The 14,533-nt window shown below is 51.0% G+C and overlaps 1 protein-coding gene across 2 annotated transcripts in view; it reads right to left on the bottom strand.

Moving 5' to 3' along the window:
- Window positions 1-14,533, bottom strand: part of Lss (lanosterol synthase) — a 22,914-nt gene that overhangs the window by 7,008 nt on the left and 1,373 nt on the right. Inside the window, exons 3-17 of one of the 2 annotated variants that reach the window (XM_031348784.1) lie at window positions 13,741-13,879; window positions 12,049-12,157; window positions 11,335-11,456; window positions 9,215-9,311; window positions 7,902-8,037; window positions 7,289-7,397; window positions 6,753-6,871; window positions 5,827-5,924; window positions 5,225-5,252; window positions 3,768-3,824; window positions 3,101-3,172; window positions 2,186-2,236; window positions 1,503-1,652; window positions 848-944; window positions 184-289 (exon numbers count right to left, since the gene is read on the bottom strand). In XM_031348784.1, coding sequence (XP_031204644.1) covers window positions 184-289; window positions 848-944; window positions 1,503-1,652; window positions 2,186-2,236; window positions 3,101-3,172; window positions 3,768-3,824; window positions 5,225-5,252; window positions 5,827-5,924; window positions 6,753-6,871; window positions 7,289-7,397; window positions 7,902-8,037; window positions 9,215-9,311; window positions 11,335-11,456; window positions 12,049-12,157; window positions 13,741-13,879 — 1,490 coding nt within the window. The remainder of the gene's footprint in view (window positions 1-183; window positions 290-847; window positions 945-1,502; window positions 1,653-2,185; window positions 2,237-3,100; window positions 3,173-3,767; window positions 3,825-5,224; window positions 5,253-5,826; window positions 5,925-6,752; window positions 6,872-7,288; window positions 7,398-7,901; window positions 8,038-9,214; window positions 9,312-11,334; window positions 11,457-12,048; window positions 12,158-13,740; window positions 13,880-14,533) is intronic. The other variant, XM_031348785.1, reaches the window with a different exon arrangement.

Here is a 14,533-nt window from a genome sequence, read left to right as displayed (position 1 = left end):
TCTCTCTCTCTCTCTCTCTCTCTCTCTCTCTCTCGATGGATCTGTAGGCATCTGAAACTGTCCCCATATTTACAAAATACTATTTACAAGCCAGTATCTCCACTTATCTTGATGAAGAACCATGATCTGCTGTCAGGGAACGCTGAGCTGTGGGCCTACTCAGTCCCACCTTCCCTTCCTTACCTGACCTCTGCTGCCCTGTGGTCTGGGAAGTGCTCACGGAAGTGCTTCAGAGCCTGCATCACGGCGGAGGTGCACTCTACATATGTGTAGTCAATCATGATGTCTCCTAGAAAGGGAGAGAAGGCGGCAGCTGAGCTCCTCTATGGCTCAGGCCAGTGTGGTAATGGTGAGGCATGCAGGACTTATACTCCGATGTTACCCCAAGATCATTCTGGACACTGTGGCCACAACAGGCACGGTGAGACCTGCACACCTATGCTATCAGACACATACAAGACAGCCGGGCTACTACCACTACACCCACCCCAAAACCGACATGTATGACAGGTCAAAGCATGTGATAATCAGAAGGCATGAGGGAAGGGAGAGCAGGTGCCAGGGTCCGTGAGGAGAGAGCTTGCCCTGACAGGCTAGAACTTTAGTGACAACAGTCATGGCCATGCAGCCCCTGACATAGGTCCTTACAAGTGCTGGGAGTCACTGAGTGTATGCAGGGCACATGGCACAAGGCCCCATGGATAAACAGTAACCCCCGCCTAAGGTCTTCATGGCCTGAGATAGAAAAATGCAGGCGCTGTCTATTCTGGGGCCCATAGAGGGTTCTACATGGACCTGCCTGCATGCCAGGCCTGGTCTATACACCATGCCACTAGTCAACACTTACCAAAGACCTCTGAGGGGTTCAGCAGCTCCAGCAAGTGCCCCCCACGCTTAGTCTCATAGGTAGCGAATCCTCCATCGGAATTCCTCAGGCTCAACAACTGAAACAAGAGAGAGCACCCAGACAATTGAGCACACAAGGACACGTGACCTTGCCGAAGCACCACTGACACCCAGACAACTGAGCACACAAGGACACATGACCTTGCCGAAGCACCACTGACAACCTATGCGCAGTAGGCGCCCAATGCAGCTGCGTAACATCTGGAGACATACTCCAATATCAGGCCAATACAGACTTCCATGGGAAAATACACACAAGAAGCAGATGTGCCTAAAGGGCTTTGCACAAAGATGAACAGACATCTCCAATTCTTTGGATACCCAGCGAAGATCACCAAACCTCCCACATGAGACTTGCAGACATCTCATCACAAATACGGGCAGTTCCTTGAGCAACAGAAGCTAAGAAGAGAAGCCTTGGGGACCACATGGCCTCCTTGTAATTTCTGGGATGGGCTAGGCACCATCTCTTATAGCCTTCATACCCAACCAGAGTTGCAAGGATCTATCCCAGGGTTCAGTCTTAGACTCTGAAGTCCTACAACTCAGTCTCCTAAGACACAACTACAGAAGCAGACATGAAGGAAGATACTCACCACGTCCACAGCGTCACAAAGCCGCTCTCGGGGGATGTGCTCAGTGATCGAGGGACACTGATTCTGCAGGAGCAGCACGGCCTTCAGAGCCTCCGCTGTACAATCAGCAACGATCCAGCCACAGTCCAGTGTGCTGAAGGAGAAACCACCCTACAGAGACAAAGTGCAGCAGTGCCCCTCCCTACAGAGCTGCCACGTCAGGGCAAGGCCTAGCCACCACCACACAGGGGTACTTCAGCTCCAGCACAGGGACTACCTAGGATGTCATGCCCATCCCGAATGCCCTCAGATCTCAGCAGTAAAACGGGTCTGGAACCCAAACAGCAGCAGCACGTGAACCCCAGGGACCCCACTATGGAAAGGCAGCAACTATGGTAACGTCTCATTCCACAACCTGCATCTATCAGGAGAGGAGGTTGATGCTGGCTGGCTCTGAGTCCCTTAGACCCTCTGCCTTGAGCTCAACATTCCAGCTCACAGCTCAGCTCTTTACTTAACGCCTGTGTGTGCTAGATACCTGAACAACCCTGAGCATGGCCACAGAGGTATAGATAAGCTGCCTTGGGGGTAATGAAGCCCCTGACACGAGGCATCTACAGACAAGAAGCTGGAAAAGCAGCAGAAAGCCCTCCTCAAAGGGAACACAGCTGAGCTTTGGGCGTGGGTGGGCGGCCCATACGTACCTTGCGCATATGGCGATAATACTTCTGATAGTCAGGACAGTTTTCTGGGACCTGGATAGCAGCAAGGAAATGTATTGGTACCTGGGACCCTGTGCTGCTGACTCCCATGCACCCCATATGGCCTTATCACTACTAGCAAATTAGATCATCCTCGGAGGGTTGAACAACCTACTCTCTCGCCCAGCTTTATGGGTTCACTACTCCTAAGCTGCGTGACTCAGTTTAAGGAGCAAACTAACAGGTCTGCATGTGCAGTGGGGCCCATTCAGATGGGCTTCTACAGGCCATCACTCAGCGTATGCCCTGGAGCAGGCCCTGCTATGGAAGACACAGTGCTGCCTCACTCCTAACACCCCAGACAAACCCCGGCAACAGCCACATGGAGGATCCTGAGGGAGCTACGTCCCAGTGGAATCAGAGGACAGGGGAATAGGAACATGAAGACACTCAGAGGAAGATGCCAGTGGGATCAAGGCCTGAGGCATCCAGTGTGTCTGCAGCAGGGTATGCAAGGCCAGCCTAAAAATGCGGCACACGATGAGGGCTCTACATGGATTTGGAAGGCAGGAATAAAGATGGTGATCTGGCAGGCCAGGTGGCTACACATGGCCTCAGGGAGGACACCCACAGGCCTGAGGCACCTCAAAGATGGCTAGGATGTGAACAGGCTGTGGCACCCAAGGATGCAACTCCTGACTGTGCCATAGGCTGGCTTTGGCCCCCCGCATCCAGTTGTTTCAGCATGAAGAACAGAAATCGCCAGCCAGTGATGAGCCACTGCAGGCCATGGTGGGAGCCACCTTAGGATGACTAGGTGCACCAACACGGTCTAGGGCAGGGCAAAGCAGCACAGAAGCAAGCTAAGAAAGCCATCTTGGGGAGGCAGGACAGACGAGGCAAGGGCACGGGCCTCACCTGTGAAAGCCGCAGGAACTCGTGAGCCTTCTGCAGGCAGGGCAGAAACTCAGGTCTGTGGTGTGCCCCTGCCTAGAAGACAGCAGGATAGCACAGCTGAGCCAGTCCTCCAGGGTCCTGGCGACATCTTGCCACCCCCACCCCCACCTCCAGAAACTGATACATCTTAAAGAGTTTTCTAGGATTCCCTAGTGTTCTCAGCTTTAAAGAGAAAAGACGAGACAGAGACACGACTAAAGACTGGAATGGAGAGAAGAGAGCACGCTGGGTAGCTACCAGACTCCCACTGTTCTGACAGGCAGCTCAACCTGGCCTAGCCCATGGGTCGTCCAAAGACACCCTCAGATTTCACTGCTCTCACCCCACCTGCAGAGACACTTTCTTTCTCTCTAGCTCAGGTAGCAGCTACTGTTCTAAGAGCCTCAGGCCCAGCAGCGCAGGTAGCACCCGCCCACTCACTCCCTAGGCTAGTCTCCCAGAGCTCTGGTTTAGCATGCAGATTGCCAGGTAAAGTCTGTACTTCCTTAGGATTACCACCCGGGGACTGGAAGACAGGCAAGTGAGATGCTGAAGGGACAGAGGCATGCTGAGCAGTATCATTTCTCTCAGGGTGCTCATACACAGGAAGATCACGTGGGGGGCCACACAGAGAAATAGAGCCACATACCTCCAACAGTGCTTGGATAGCAAATGAAGTGTCCCAGATCTGTGACCCATTAGTGCCCTGTTCACAGAGAACAAGCTGTTAGAGCAACCCTGTCCACTGCCTCCTAGGATCCAACCAGTCAGAGAGCACCCAGTTAACCCCCTATACCACATTCTGTGCCCTGTGCACCCTCGCAGCTGACAAAGTAACGAAAGAACACTGAGTCGGCAGGCAGACGTGGGTAATTATAGGCCCCGGAAGAACAGCACTTTCTCAGGACATAACCTGGACCATATGTTCCCTTGAAGGCTCTCCTCCACCCCCATGAAAGCATGGTACCCCAGTCATAGGACAACTAGAAACAAAGCCCCTCCAAGTATTGCTTAAGGTGTTAGGGACCCAGATGACATATTACTGTGACCCTGATAGAGCAAGGAAGGTCCCTTCAAATCCCACCCTGGAAATCTGGTTTCCTGAATACTCGTCTTGGGTCTCAGTGTAGGAAATGGATGATTAAGACCATAGGGGGTTTTGCTCAGGAATCTCTAAATATCTAACAGAAAACCCAGCTCCCAATCCTATGGGGTGACCAGACCTAAGCTCCCTCATAGCTCCATAGGGGCCACAGGTCCCGGCTCAACACCTGACCAGAAAGAAACATACCCAGACTCCACCCTTTGGCTGGAGCCCTGGAAGGATCTAGGGGAAAGCTAAGCATACGTCATGTGCTATCGCCAACATTGTAGCTCCAGCAAACCACTTTCTGCTTGTTCTGAGCAACTGCAGACATGCCCCCTCCCCCAGGTACCACAGAAAGGAGCAATCCTCAGGCCTGGGCCCACCTCTCTGACCTGGAGGCAACTGCAGACATGCCCCTCTTAGGTACCACAGAAAGGAGCAATCTTCAGGCCTGGGCCCACCTCTCTGACCTGAAGGTAGCTAAAGAGTGTAATGTCTAGGGTTATCCTGCGAGCTGAGAACACACAGCTCTTAGTGGCCTGCCAGAGGAGCATCCAGATGTCCTTATAGAGAGGCCATTACCACCCAGAGCCACCGTTCCATCACAGTGACAGGATGAAGGTTTCTGGAGGGTCTGAGCCAAGCCTGGATCTGTCATGGTTTAGTCCACTCTGAAGAATGACTGCAGAGGGACATGTGAGAACACACTGCAGCCACTGAGACCAGGAGGTGCCCACAGCCCCACAGACATGAGGACTAAAGGGTGACTAGGTCCCTCCTCCTCTTTTACTGCAAGAATGGTATTGGGGGAGTAATTTTTTTCTTTGGTTTTTCATGGTTTGTCACTCCTGCCCACCCTACCCCTTTTTAATTCAGAAACAGGGTCTTGCTACATGGCACTACAGGTAAGGGCCACCATGCCTGACTGTCACTTTGAATTACAACAAATCTAAATGGATTAAAAATATGTAAGCAGATATGGTCACAAAGAGAGCCAGCAGCCTGTTCTGCGCCCTTACCTGCATTTTCATGCCATCAAGGCCCAGCCTATGGGGATAAGAAAAGATTACGTCAGGGACAAGGCATAAGCTGGAATTCCAGCTGTCCACAGGAGCCACACATGAAAAGAACATCCAGATCCCCCTGCACCCCCCCACCCCCAGGAGCATCCATACCCACTTCCCCTCGATGCTAACTTCAGAGCTGCCCAGCTGGGCTCACAAGCACAGGGCTACATCCAGCAGAACAAGACTGCAGCGTACCTAGGGGCACAAGGCCTGTGCCATAGGCTTCTAGAGCCAGTCTATCTAGCTATCCTATCTCACCCTGTCACCAGAGAGAAGATGGCCTCTGTAAGTACAGGGCTTCCTTCTCCTGTGATGGTCCCCACCTTGGGCACAGTGTCCCTAGGTTTCCTGGCTCTGACTCTGGGAATCGCTCATAGTTACTGCTAGTTACTTCCCAAGACAGTCTAACTAGCAATGCTCCCGAGTCCATAAAACACTCTTTGAAGCTTGACAGTTTGCCCCCTACATAGAGGAGCCATAGGGCCCAGCTTTACAGCTGTGTGTCTACAGGGAGCACTCTGCACCACTCCCAGCCACCACTTAGCCACTCTCACCAAAGGTAATCTTTGATCCTAGAGACGTGCTCCTGGAAGGCCGGGGAGGATGGTCCATCCACTGACCAACGGACAAGCATGTTGATGGTCTTTGAGATCTGCAGGATATGTGGCCATCAGGACCCACACAACTTTACCCTGGGGTGGGGCTCCATCTGTCCTAAAAGGAGCTTCCTAAATATTCTCTAAACATTCATGTCCCCAGGAACAGACTCAAACTGAAGCTAATAAGATTCTGGGTGAGCTTAGGGTGTGACAAAGAAGGACAAAGATTCCACAGAGAGAGGGGAGGAAATCCAGTGCCAGCGGTGTTTATCCAGAGAGCCTATGGGCAACCTACCAGAGTACAGTAACCAATATCCAAACCCACACCTGACTGTCTCTCATCTATGAGGACAGCTTCCTTACTGGGTCTCTAGTAACTCCGGCCAGTACACTCTGACTACAGCCTCAGGCATATGCTCCTTGAGGTCCCTAAGCATGTATGCAGTTGGCCAGGCCCAGGAAGCAAAGCAAAATCAGAAACTTGGGGCCTGGCATTCACAGCCAGATAGGAGAGACCAGAAGCAGAACATGAGGAACCTGCTGTTCTCATTAGCCATGGGCACCTATAATCCTGCCACCTACAAGGGGAGGAAGGTGGATTATCTGGGGTGGGATCTGAGAGGAGTAGAGGGGAAACCCGCCCAGCTGGCCAGGAAGTATTCAGACTTAGACCAGAGGCAGGCAATGGGGGAAAGGCTTCACTGAGCCAGAGAATGGACACAGATGGTGCTTCAAATGTCCTAGCCCGAATGGAGATGTGCAGGGATCTGAGAAATAAGCTTACCCCATTTCTAGCTCAACATAGCCTAGCTCCTACGACATCTGAGAGGACCTCACTGCCACCAGAGCTGCTCTAGGGACCAGAGAGGAAGGACACTGACCGGGCCAATGCTGATGCATTTAGTGAAACGGTCATCAGCTGCAATATGTTCATAGAGCATGTGGATGGCCCGCTTCCGCAGGCTAGTGCTATGGAAACGTTCATATAGGTTGAGGAGCCCTGCGGGGGAGAAGACGTTAGCGGGTAGCAGCGATAGGAGAGAGACGTGGGGCAGGCTAGTCATTCAGACAGGAGTGGGTCCTCCACAGTGCAGCATCCGGACCTCTCTTTTCCCCTGGGATCCCTCCTCCCACTCACTCTGTTCATCTGCACTCCCTCCTTCCCATCTAGGAAGGACTGCTTCATACCTCCCACCATGCCCTGCCCTGCTTAGGCAATGCTGAGTGGGTATCACTAGGCATCAGCTGGTTGTTGTTGGGCAACCAGAGCAAGGAAATGTCTTTCCCGCTCCCACTCCAGGGCCCCAGCACAGAGGTCATTTGTTGCATTGACTGAGTGGCAGAATGAATGTGGAGAGCTGAGCAACATCTTAACTGTGCACTACCCAGGCTCTCCCAACCCTCCGGAGGCACCCACCATACACCACATGCAGCAGCCAGCTGTGTGGCGTGTACAGCTCATCGGGGGACACGTTGTTCCTCTGTGCTGGCCAATCGATGCTGGCATAATCGTCCACATAGAGTTCCTAAAGGGCAGGGCATACCTGAGTGCCTAGCAGAAGCAGCAGACGCAGAAGGTAGACTAACTCTAACCAGGAGTGGTCTCTAGTTGCACGCTCTCAGGGTTCAGGGTCAGAGCCTTTCTCGGGGGTAGGGACACCCAGTGAATATCACTACAGGGTGTGAGGTCCAGCTATTTCAGTTATACCAGGCTAATCTGGGGAGCTGTCCCAGCCCTAAGCGCCTAGGTGCCATTCTGCTGCAAACCCTGCTCCCAAAGTCCATCTCGGGGCTATTTCCCAACAACAGTCACTGCAAGCACGGGCGGGCTAGGACTGCAGCTGCAGAACTCCCCAGGTCCCACCGGGACACAGCACAAGGGCAGATGCCCTTCCCACGGCACAGATCCCTCTGAGCAGTTCATGTTTGCTTATAGGCGAGAAGGCAGAGAATCCTCAGGACCACCTCCTGAGCTCCAAGACCCCAAGGTGCCATTTCCTCACAAGGTCTCTAGAGATCGCAAGGCTTACCTGGCGGAGGCTCTGAACCAGTGGGTCCTCCGAGGCACTTAGCCGAGTGGCGTAGCAGTAGCTCATGGGCAGATAGACCTGCCGGCAGTGACACCAGAGCGTGGAGGGGTGCGCAGGTGCCCACTCAGGAAACAGCCTGGATGAGACAGACTGTGTCCATGGGACAGAAGAACATAAGCCTACACAGTTAGGAGCCCTAAGGCCTTGGGACCCTTCCAAGCATGCTGCTGTGAGTGCATTCATCCATGTTTGTGCACACTTGCATCCTAAGCCAAATGACCTGAGCTAGTGCTCCACATATGTGGAGTCATATGAGGAGCCCTACAGTGTAGGGACACAGACCAGAAGCCCCAGGCTTTCCCACCCCACCCCATCCTGACAAGGCTTTCTTCTGTCTGCACCTTCCCAGGCAAGTCTAGCCCCAAGCCAGGAGAGCTGCCAATGATGGACCACTGGACGTTAGCACAAGTCTAGTATACCTCTTTACATCAAGTAACAGAGCACCCATCCTGCCCCACACATGGATAGCTCTGTCCACACCTCTCATTGGGCCAGGCATTTGCCAAATTATCCCACTCAACCTGGCTGTAGAGCAAAGCCTTCTAGTTCTTGTTTTAGGACCCTGTTGTCTTTTCCCACGGAAGCCTTCAAATCCTGTCGTTCTACATGTGAAAGCTGTACCACAGGAACCCTCAACTCTGTCTTCAAGGGGACAGCAGGCTCTGTATAGTTCTTGAGGTCTTACTGCCTAGTGTGTGTAAGCTGTTGGGTAAATTACAAGTGTATTACATATGCCGCCAATGCTTTTACAAGATATTCCCAAAATACAAAAAGACACTGAGCATAGGTTTCAGTTAGTAAGGAACAGGCTTTGACTCTGCTAGGTAAATATTGAAAACAAAAACAAAAACAAAATTTAAAGATGCACAGGTAAATGCTCATTGGTGAAATAATATCTACGACTTCCCAAACATGTACCATAAATTAGCTAAGAAAAAGAGAGACAGGGATGGGAGGCCCTTTCTTTACTCCTATCTATACTCCAAGGTCTTGTGATTACCTGGGAGGATCTAGTGTCTACTCCCACAAAGCCACACTATGGGTTCTGTGATTACCCTACAGGGCCCACAGCCTGCTCCAGAGCCGGCTGCTCTGATACCTTGCTTTGGCCTAATAAAAGAGTCCCCTTTCTATATCTCCATAGAGCACGTCAGGGCCTCTAGTGAGATGCCAATCCACCCCGTTGTTAGGTCTCATCAATCTCCTAGAAGGAAGCGGATCCTACTAGAAGGAAGGGCAGAGGGCAGGCATACCACATCTCAGGGAACAGGGTATTGAGTCCCTCCCAGCTATAAACATTCAGGACAGCCAGCCAGAACTTCCCCCAGGAAGGGATGGTCACGGCACCACCTGCAAAGAGAGAAGGAACAACCAGCTGCCGTTACAACGAATACTGCTGGCAGCTCTCTCCTGTGCCCCTCCTTGCATGAACTAAAGGTCAGCCTTCCCTGGGTCCTGTAACTCCCAGATGAGAAGACACATTCCACAGCTGTCCAAGACACCACAGCCACTGGGTAGAAAGAGCAGCCAGGAACAAGTGTGTCCAACCTGCAAAGAGCTGTCTATATCCCTGTCCCCAAGCAAGAACAGAGGAAGGCAGCTACTTGCACAGGTAGCTCAGAGACTGGGGCCCAGATATGTACAGTGGCATGAGCCTGGAGAAAGAGGGAAGACAGGAGGGCGCTCGGGCTGCATTTTCTCCATCCAAGCCCGAGCTGCATATCTGTGGATTTCCACTCAGCAGGGAGCCTAGCACACGTGACTCATGGACACTCTAACATGCAGCCCCACCGGCAGAGCCTTCCCTGCCCCTACCAAGCAACAGTTAAGTCTTTTGTGCAGCACAGGGCAACACTGATTTATACATATTTTATGAGTTCTGCCGTATATCCAAGTGTGTCAAAGTCAAAAAGAACGAGAAAGCTGCTAGTTAAAGCATGAAGCAAGCACATTCCTGCTCTGGGCAAACGTTAGAACAAGAGAGCAACAGAACAGAAGGGAACGTGGCGAGTACATGATCGATAGCGCTGGAGGCTGATGATGACTTACTGAGTCACAACAGGGGCAGAGACTTGAAAGAAGATTGCAGAATTTCATAATGCACACAGAACACTTCACCTAGCCTGGGAAGCCAGAAAGAAGTCCTGAAGGGTGAAATGTAAGACACATTGTAAGTGCGAAGAAGAGTGTCCAGGACAGCCAGGAAAGTGGAAAGTGGGGTGAGGGGATATGGCGCACGGGAGCCCCGAGGCAGGAAACCACTCTGACAAAATGAAAGGAGGTCCTGAAGCATGCAGTGAAGAGTGGGATGGGAGCCTTGGGGGGCAGAGTACAGGAGCATAGGAGGTGCATAGGAGGTGCACAAGAGGAGCTTGGTTTGAGAGAAGTGGGAGCCGTGGAGCCTGCTGGGGCCTGGAAGGGACTTTAAAGCCCACAGGTGAAGAGAGAAGTATTGGTGCCCAGGCTCAAGGATGACAAGTGTGGAGGGGATGAACAGAACTCCCTCACTGGGGCTGCTCACCTGGAGCTCAGCTGCCTCCAAGTGTCACATTGCATAGACTGTCCCTCAAAGCACAGTATTAGTGAGTTACTTTTAAATCTTTACCAATTCATGGAGAAAGCAGACTATAAAATACCACATTGTTTTCGACTGAGCAGATAGCTTAACTGGTAGAGAGCTTCTCTATAGGCACAAAGCCCTGAGTCAATCCCCAGCACTACACACACACCAGGCACAGTGGTGCATGCCTGTAATCCCGGCATTCGGGAGGTGAAGACAGAAGGATCAGGAGGTCAAGGCCAACCATGGCCACACTGTGAGTTCAAGGCTAGCCTGGGCTACATGAGACCCTGTCTTAAAAAACAAAAAAACAAAAAATGAAAAACACTCAAGTTACAGCTTGGCTAAGTGTACACCCATCACATAAAACACGTGCGTGCGCACGCATACACACACACACACGTTAATTTAATTAAATTAAAAATAATAAAATTAGGTCTGGAGAGATGGCTCAAGAGGTTAAAAGCACATATTGCTCTTGCAGAGGATCTGAGTTCAGTTCCCAGCACCCAACAGGTGGCTAGCAACAGTATCTGTAACTGCAGTTCCAGAGAATCTGACAGCCCCTTCTAGCCTTCGTGGGTACTGCATGCATGTGGTACAGACATGCATGCAGGCAAAACCACCCATACACATAAAAATAAATGCATCTAGTTAAAATTGATAATACTTATTATTAAACAGCTCAGTGGTTTCCACCCTACTCATGTGTTTTTCCAAGTGTTCCAACTAGAGGTGCATCTTATTAGTCCCCATTTACAAGAGCTCGTCATGTCAGTATGACGAAAACCGCATGTGCCATACAGGACGTACCTTTTTTGTGAAGAATGTTCCGAGCACGCACAAGGTCAGGATCATCAGGCCCAATTCCCAGGATTCTGAGAGCCACATAGTTCAGGGCGGTCCCAAACACTGTGGACTTGTCCTCAATGTGCCTAGTGGAAGTATAAGACTGGTGGGGAAAGGACTTCGGTCATCTGTCGCTACTTCTAAGAAACGAACCAACACTGGCAACGAAGTCTACCTAGAAAAGACTGCTCTAACACCTCCCACCAACATGACAACACAGAACGCATACTTCAGGGATGCCCAGGGAAAGTTCAGGTCACCCAACAGAAGATATCCAAATGTTCCAAAACCATCTAGGCAGGGCCTGCCCTACCCATCTGCTCCCAGAGTGTGTACCACATCAGGAAAGCAGACCGAGATGGGTCTGTGGGACCCCCTTCACTTGCTGCCGTCTCTGCTGCCTTCACAGTTTAAAACTACAATGGCTTTAACTTGGCACATGAGTCCCAAGAGGCTGCCAACCACAAGACCCATTCACAACAGCAGAGGTAAAACCGTGCGTGACCAGGCTTCGCATGGGTACCCGCCTACCCTCCTCCTGCCAGGCTTTCTCCCACCCCACCCTAGGTCCACGGTTGCAGTCTTCCCACTTCTCAACAGCTGCCTGCAAACCCAAGCATGAGCTACATAAACACATGCAAGCACACACATGTATCCATGTGCTGTTAATATACTCACAAGCCCCAGCCTCCATCAGGGAGCTGCACCGAACGCAAGTACCGCACCATCTCCTCTCGGTATCCAGCTGGCAGAGGGATGTGAGCTATGTGACATGTAATCAGGAGACCTGTGTGGTGAGAAGGATGTTCCACACTAGTAACCCAAGCTCTTCTCTTGAGGACCTTCTTCCTCTGACACAGAACAGCCCTGTGGCTTTCCTTCCCAAGCAAGCAAGCCCAGGAAGGCCATTCTTCCTAAACCCAATCAATGGCTTTGGAAACAGAGCTTAGGGGAACACTAAGAAGAATCCAGTTAACATTCCCCGGTCAGGGCCCACAGAGCGCAAGTGCTTATGCCTGGTGCAAATACCATAGTCTGGGTCAGAGCAACTACAGAGCCTTGAAGAGGCCTCCCACATGCCCTGAAGGACTGAGAAGAGCCAATGTAAAGTGAGTGGGCCCGTAGCAGGTAACCAGGTCTTGCTTTGACACCTGCTTGGGACTGGAATACTAAAATGGTAATCCTGGACAAGATAATAGTTTTTCTTTGTTTGTTTGATTGATTGGTTGATTGACTGATTGATTGTTTTCAAGACAGGCTTTCTCTGTGTAGCCCTGGCTGTCCTGGAACTCACTCTGTAGACCAGGCTGGTCTTGAACTCAAAGATCCACCTGCCTCTGCCTCGCAGGTTGTGGGATTAAAGGTGTGCGCCACCACCACCCAGCCAGAATAATAGTTATTGCTTAGACTGTCCTGCTGTGTTTTATAAACTTTTTTACATGTATGTGCTACTTTGCATACATGGGAGAGATGATACTACACACGAAATCTTCATGGTCTCTGGCACATGGCTATCCTCGTCACCCACAGAGCAGCTGCTTATCATACACCCATGGCATGGCACAGGAAGGGTATCACAGGGCAGCTACTATAGAAACGAACCCATATGCTCATGACAGTTCAGGCTACTGAGATAGCAGAGCGACAACTCAATGTGGAGAAGGGTCTCGATGCGTGAATACCGGTTTCCTTAGAAACCAGGCAATCCAAGATGCAAAGAGCCTTACCCAGCCAAACTAGATCAGAGACTAGTGTGTTCAAATACAATCCTCCTGGCAGTCACCAACCTGGACCTGTGGTTTCCCAGCCAGAACTCCCTCCACCACCCTTCGATGACAAGTCCACAAGGGATATCATAGTTCTCAAACTGCACATCCATGGAACCTGTGGTCTCCCAGCCAGAACTCCCTCCACCACCCTTCGATGACAAGTCCACAAAGGATATCATAGTTCTCAAACTGCACAAGCATGGATACCAGCTCCTCATCCTTAACTTTGCCCCTCATAGTACCCTGGCACTGGCTGGGCCTTCTACCTTATGGTAGTACCTTTTCCATCTTGCACTGGGATTCAAGAGAACCCAGCCCCATTATTACCATTACCCAGCTTCCATTATTACAGTACTTGTCGGTCTAGCCTGGGCTAGCTGTACCCAACCATTGTTCCCTCATCCTGGCAACAGGGATGACTGGGATACAAGGTCACCCTGCCCCAGAGCTTTTCCAATGAGCTCCTGGGTTTTAACCTGTTTGGCCAGGGTAGGTCAATGGACCCCCATATCCCCACACCCCCAACACACACCCCCTGTGTATATGTCCTGACAATCTAGAAGAGCTTTTCCCTTGAATTAAGGTAGCATGCTCCTCTTACCTGGTAAGAGGAAGAGTGGACCACCATAATCGCCAGCCCAGTGTCCATCCTCAGCCTGCAGCTTGGCATAAAAGGTTACTCCGTTCAGGGCCCCCTCGTGGGCTGTTTGCGCTTTAGGTAAGTCGGTGAAATAGCTCCTCTGTGATGGGAGGGAAGAAAGGAGAGTTGAAGGTGCCCGCTGCCCCAAGGAGCACTCGACATTCACAAGCCAAGTCAAAATAGTGAATCTAAATTACTTTAAAATTTTCAGCTGTTTTGATCTGAAACAAGACGGAATGAGGGCAATCTCACCTCGTGTGCAATAAGAAAGCAATTCCACGCTGTCACAATTTATCTTCCAGCCACTGGCCAACAAATCTCTTCCAAACGTTGAGACATCTTAACTAAGCCTAGCATAGGACACAGGGCAGGGCACTGATGCCCAACTGATCCTGGAACTCCTTCCTTTCAGAAAGGGCCCACACAGTAACACAGTGATTGCCAGAGAAGATCTTCCCAGTGGATGGCCAGGACTCACAGGAAGCCTGTTAGCTAACTAACCACTCCATGACTAGCTGTACTTCATCCATGCACAGATACACATAACCAGAAAATCAGGTCTTAAGTATTTCATCTTGTGGATCCAAACAAAATCACACTCATCTTTGTAATTCTCTTATAAATCAAAATTACTATATATATATTAGATAGATAGATAGATAGAGAAAGAGAGAGAGAGAGAGAGAGAGAGAGAGATCAAAGTAGAGTGCTCAGAATAAAACCAAAGTAGGGCAACTTCTTCCACAGGTCTGAG

The sequence above is a fragment of the Mastomys coucha genome, unplaced genomic scaffold (genome assembly GCF_008632895.1).
Source record: "Mastomys coucha isolate ucsf_1 unplaced genomic scaffold, UCSF_Mcou_1 pScaffold3, whole genome shotgun sequence".
Lineage (NCBI taxonomy): Eukaryota > Metazoa > Chordata > Mammalia > Rodentia > Muridae > Mastomys > Mastomys coucha.
Note: the sequence above shows the minus strand (reverse complement) of the source record. Positions and strands in the feature narration are given on the sequence as shown.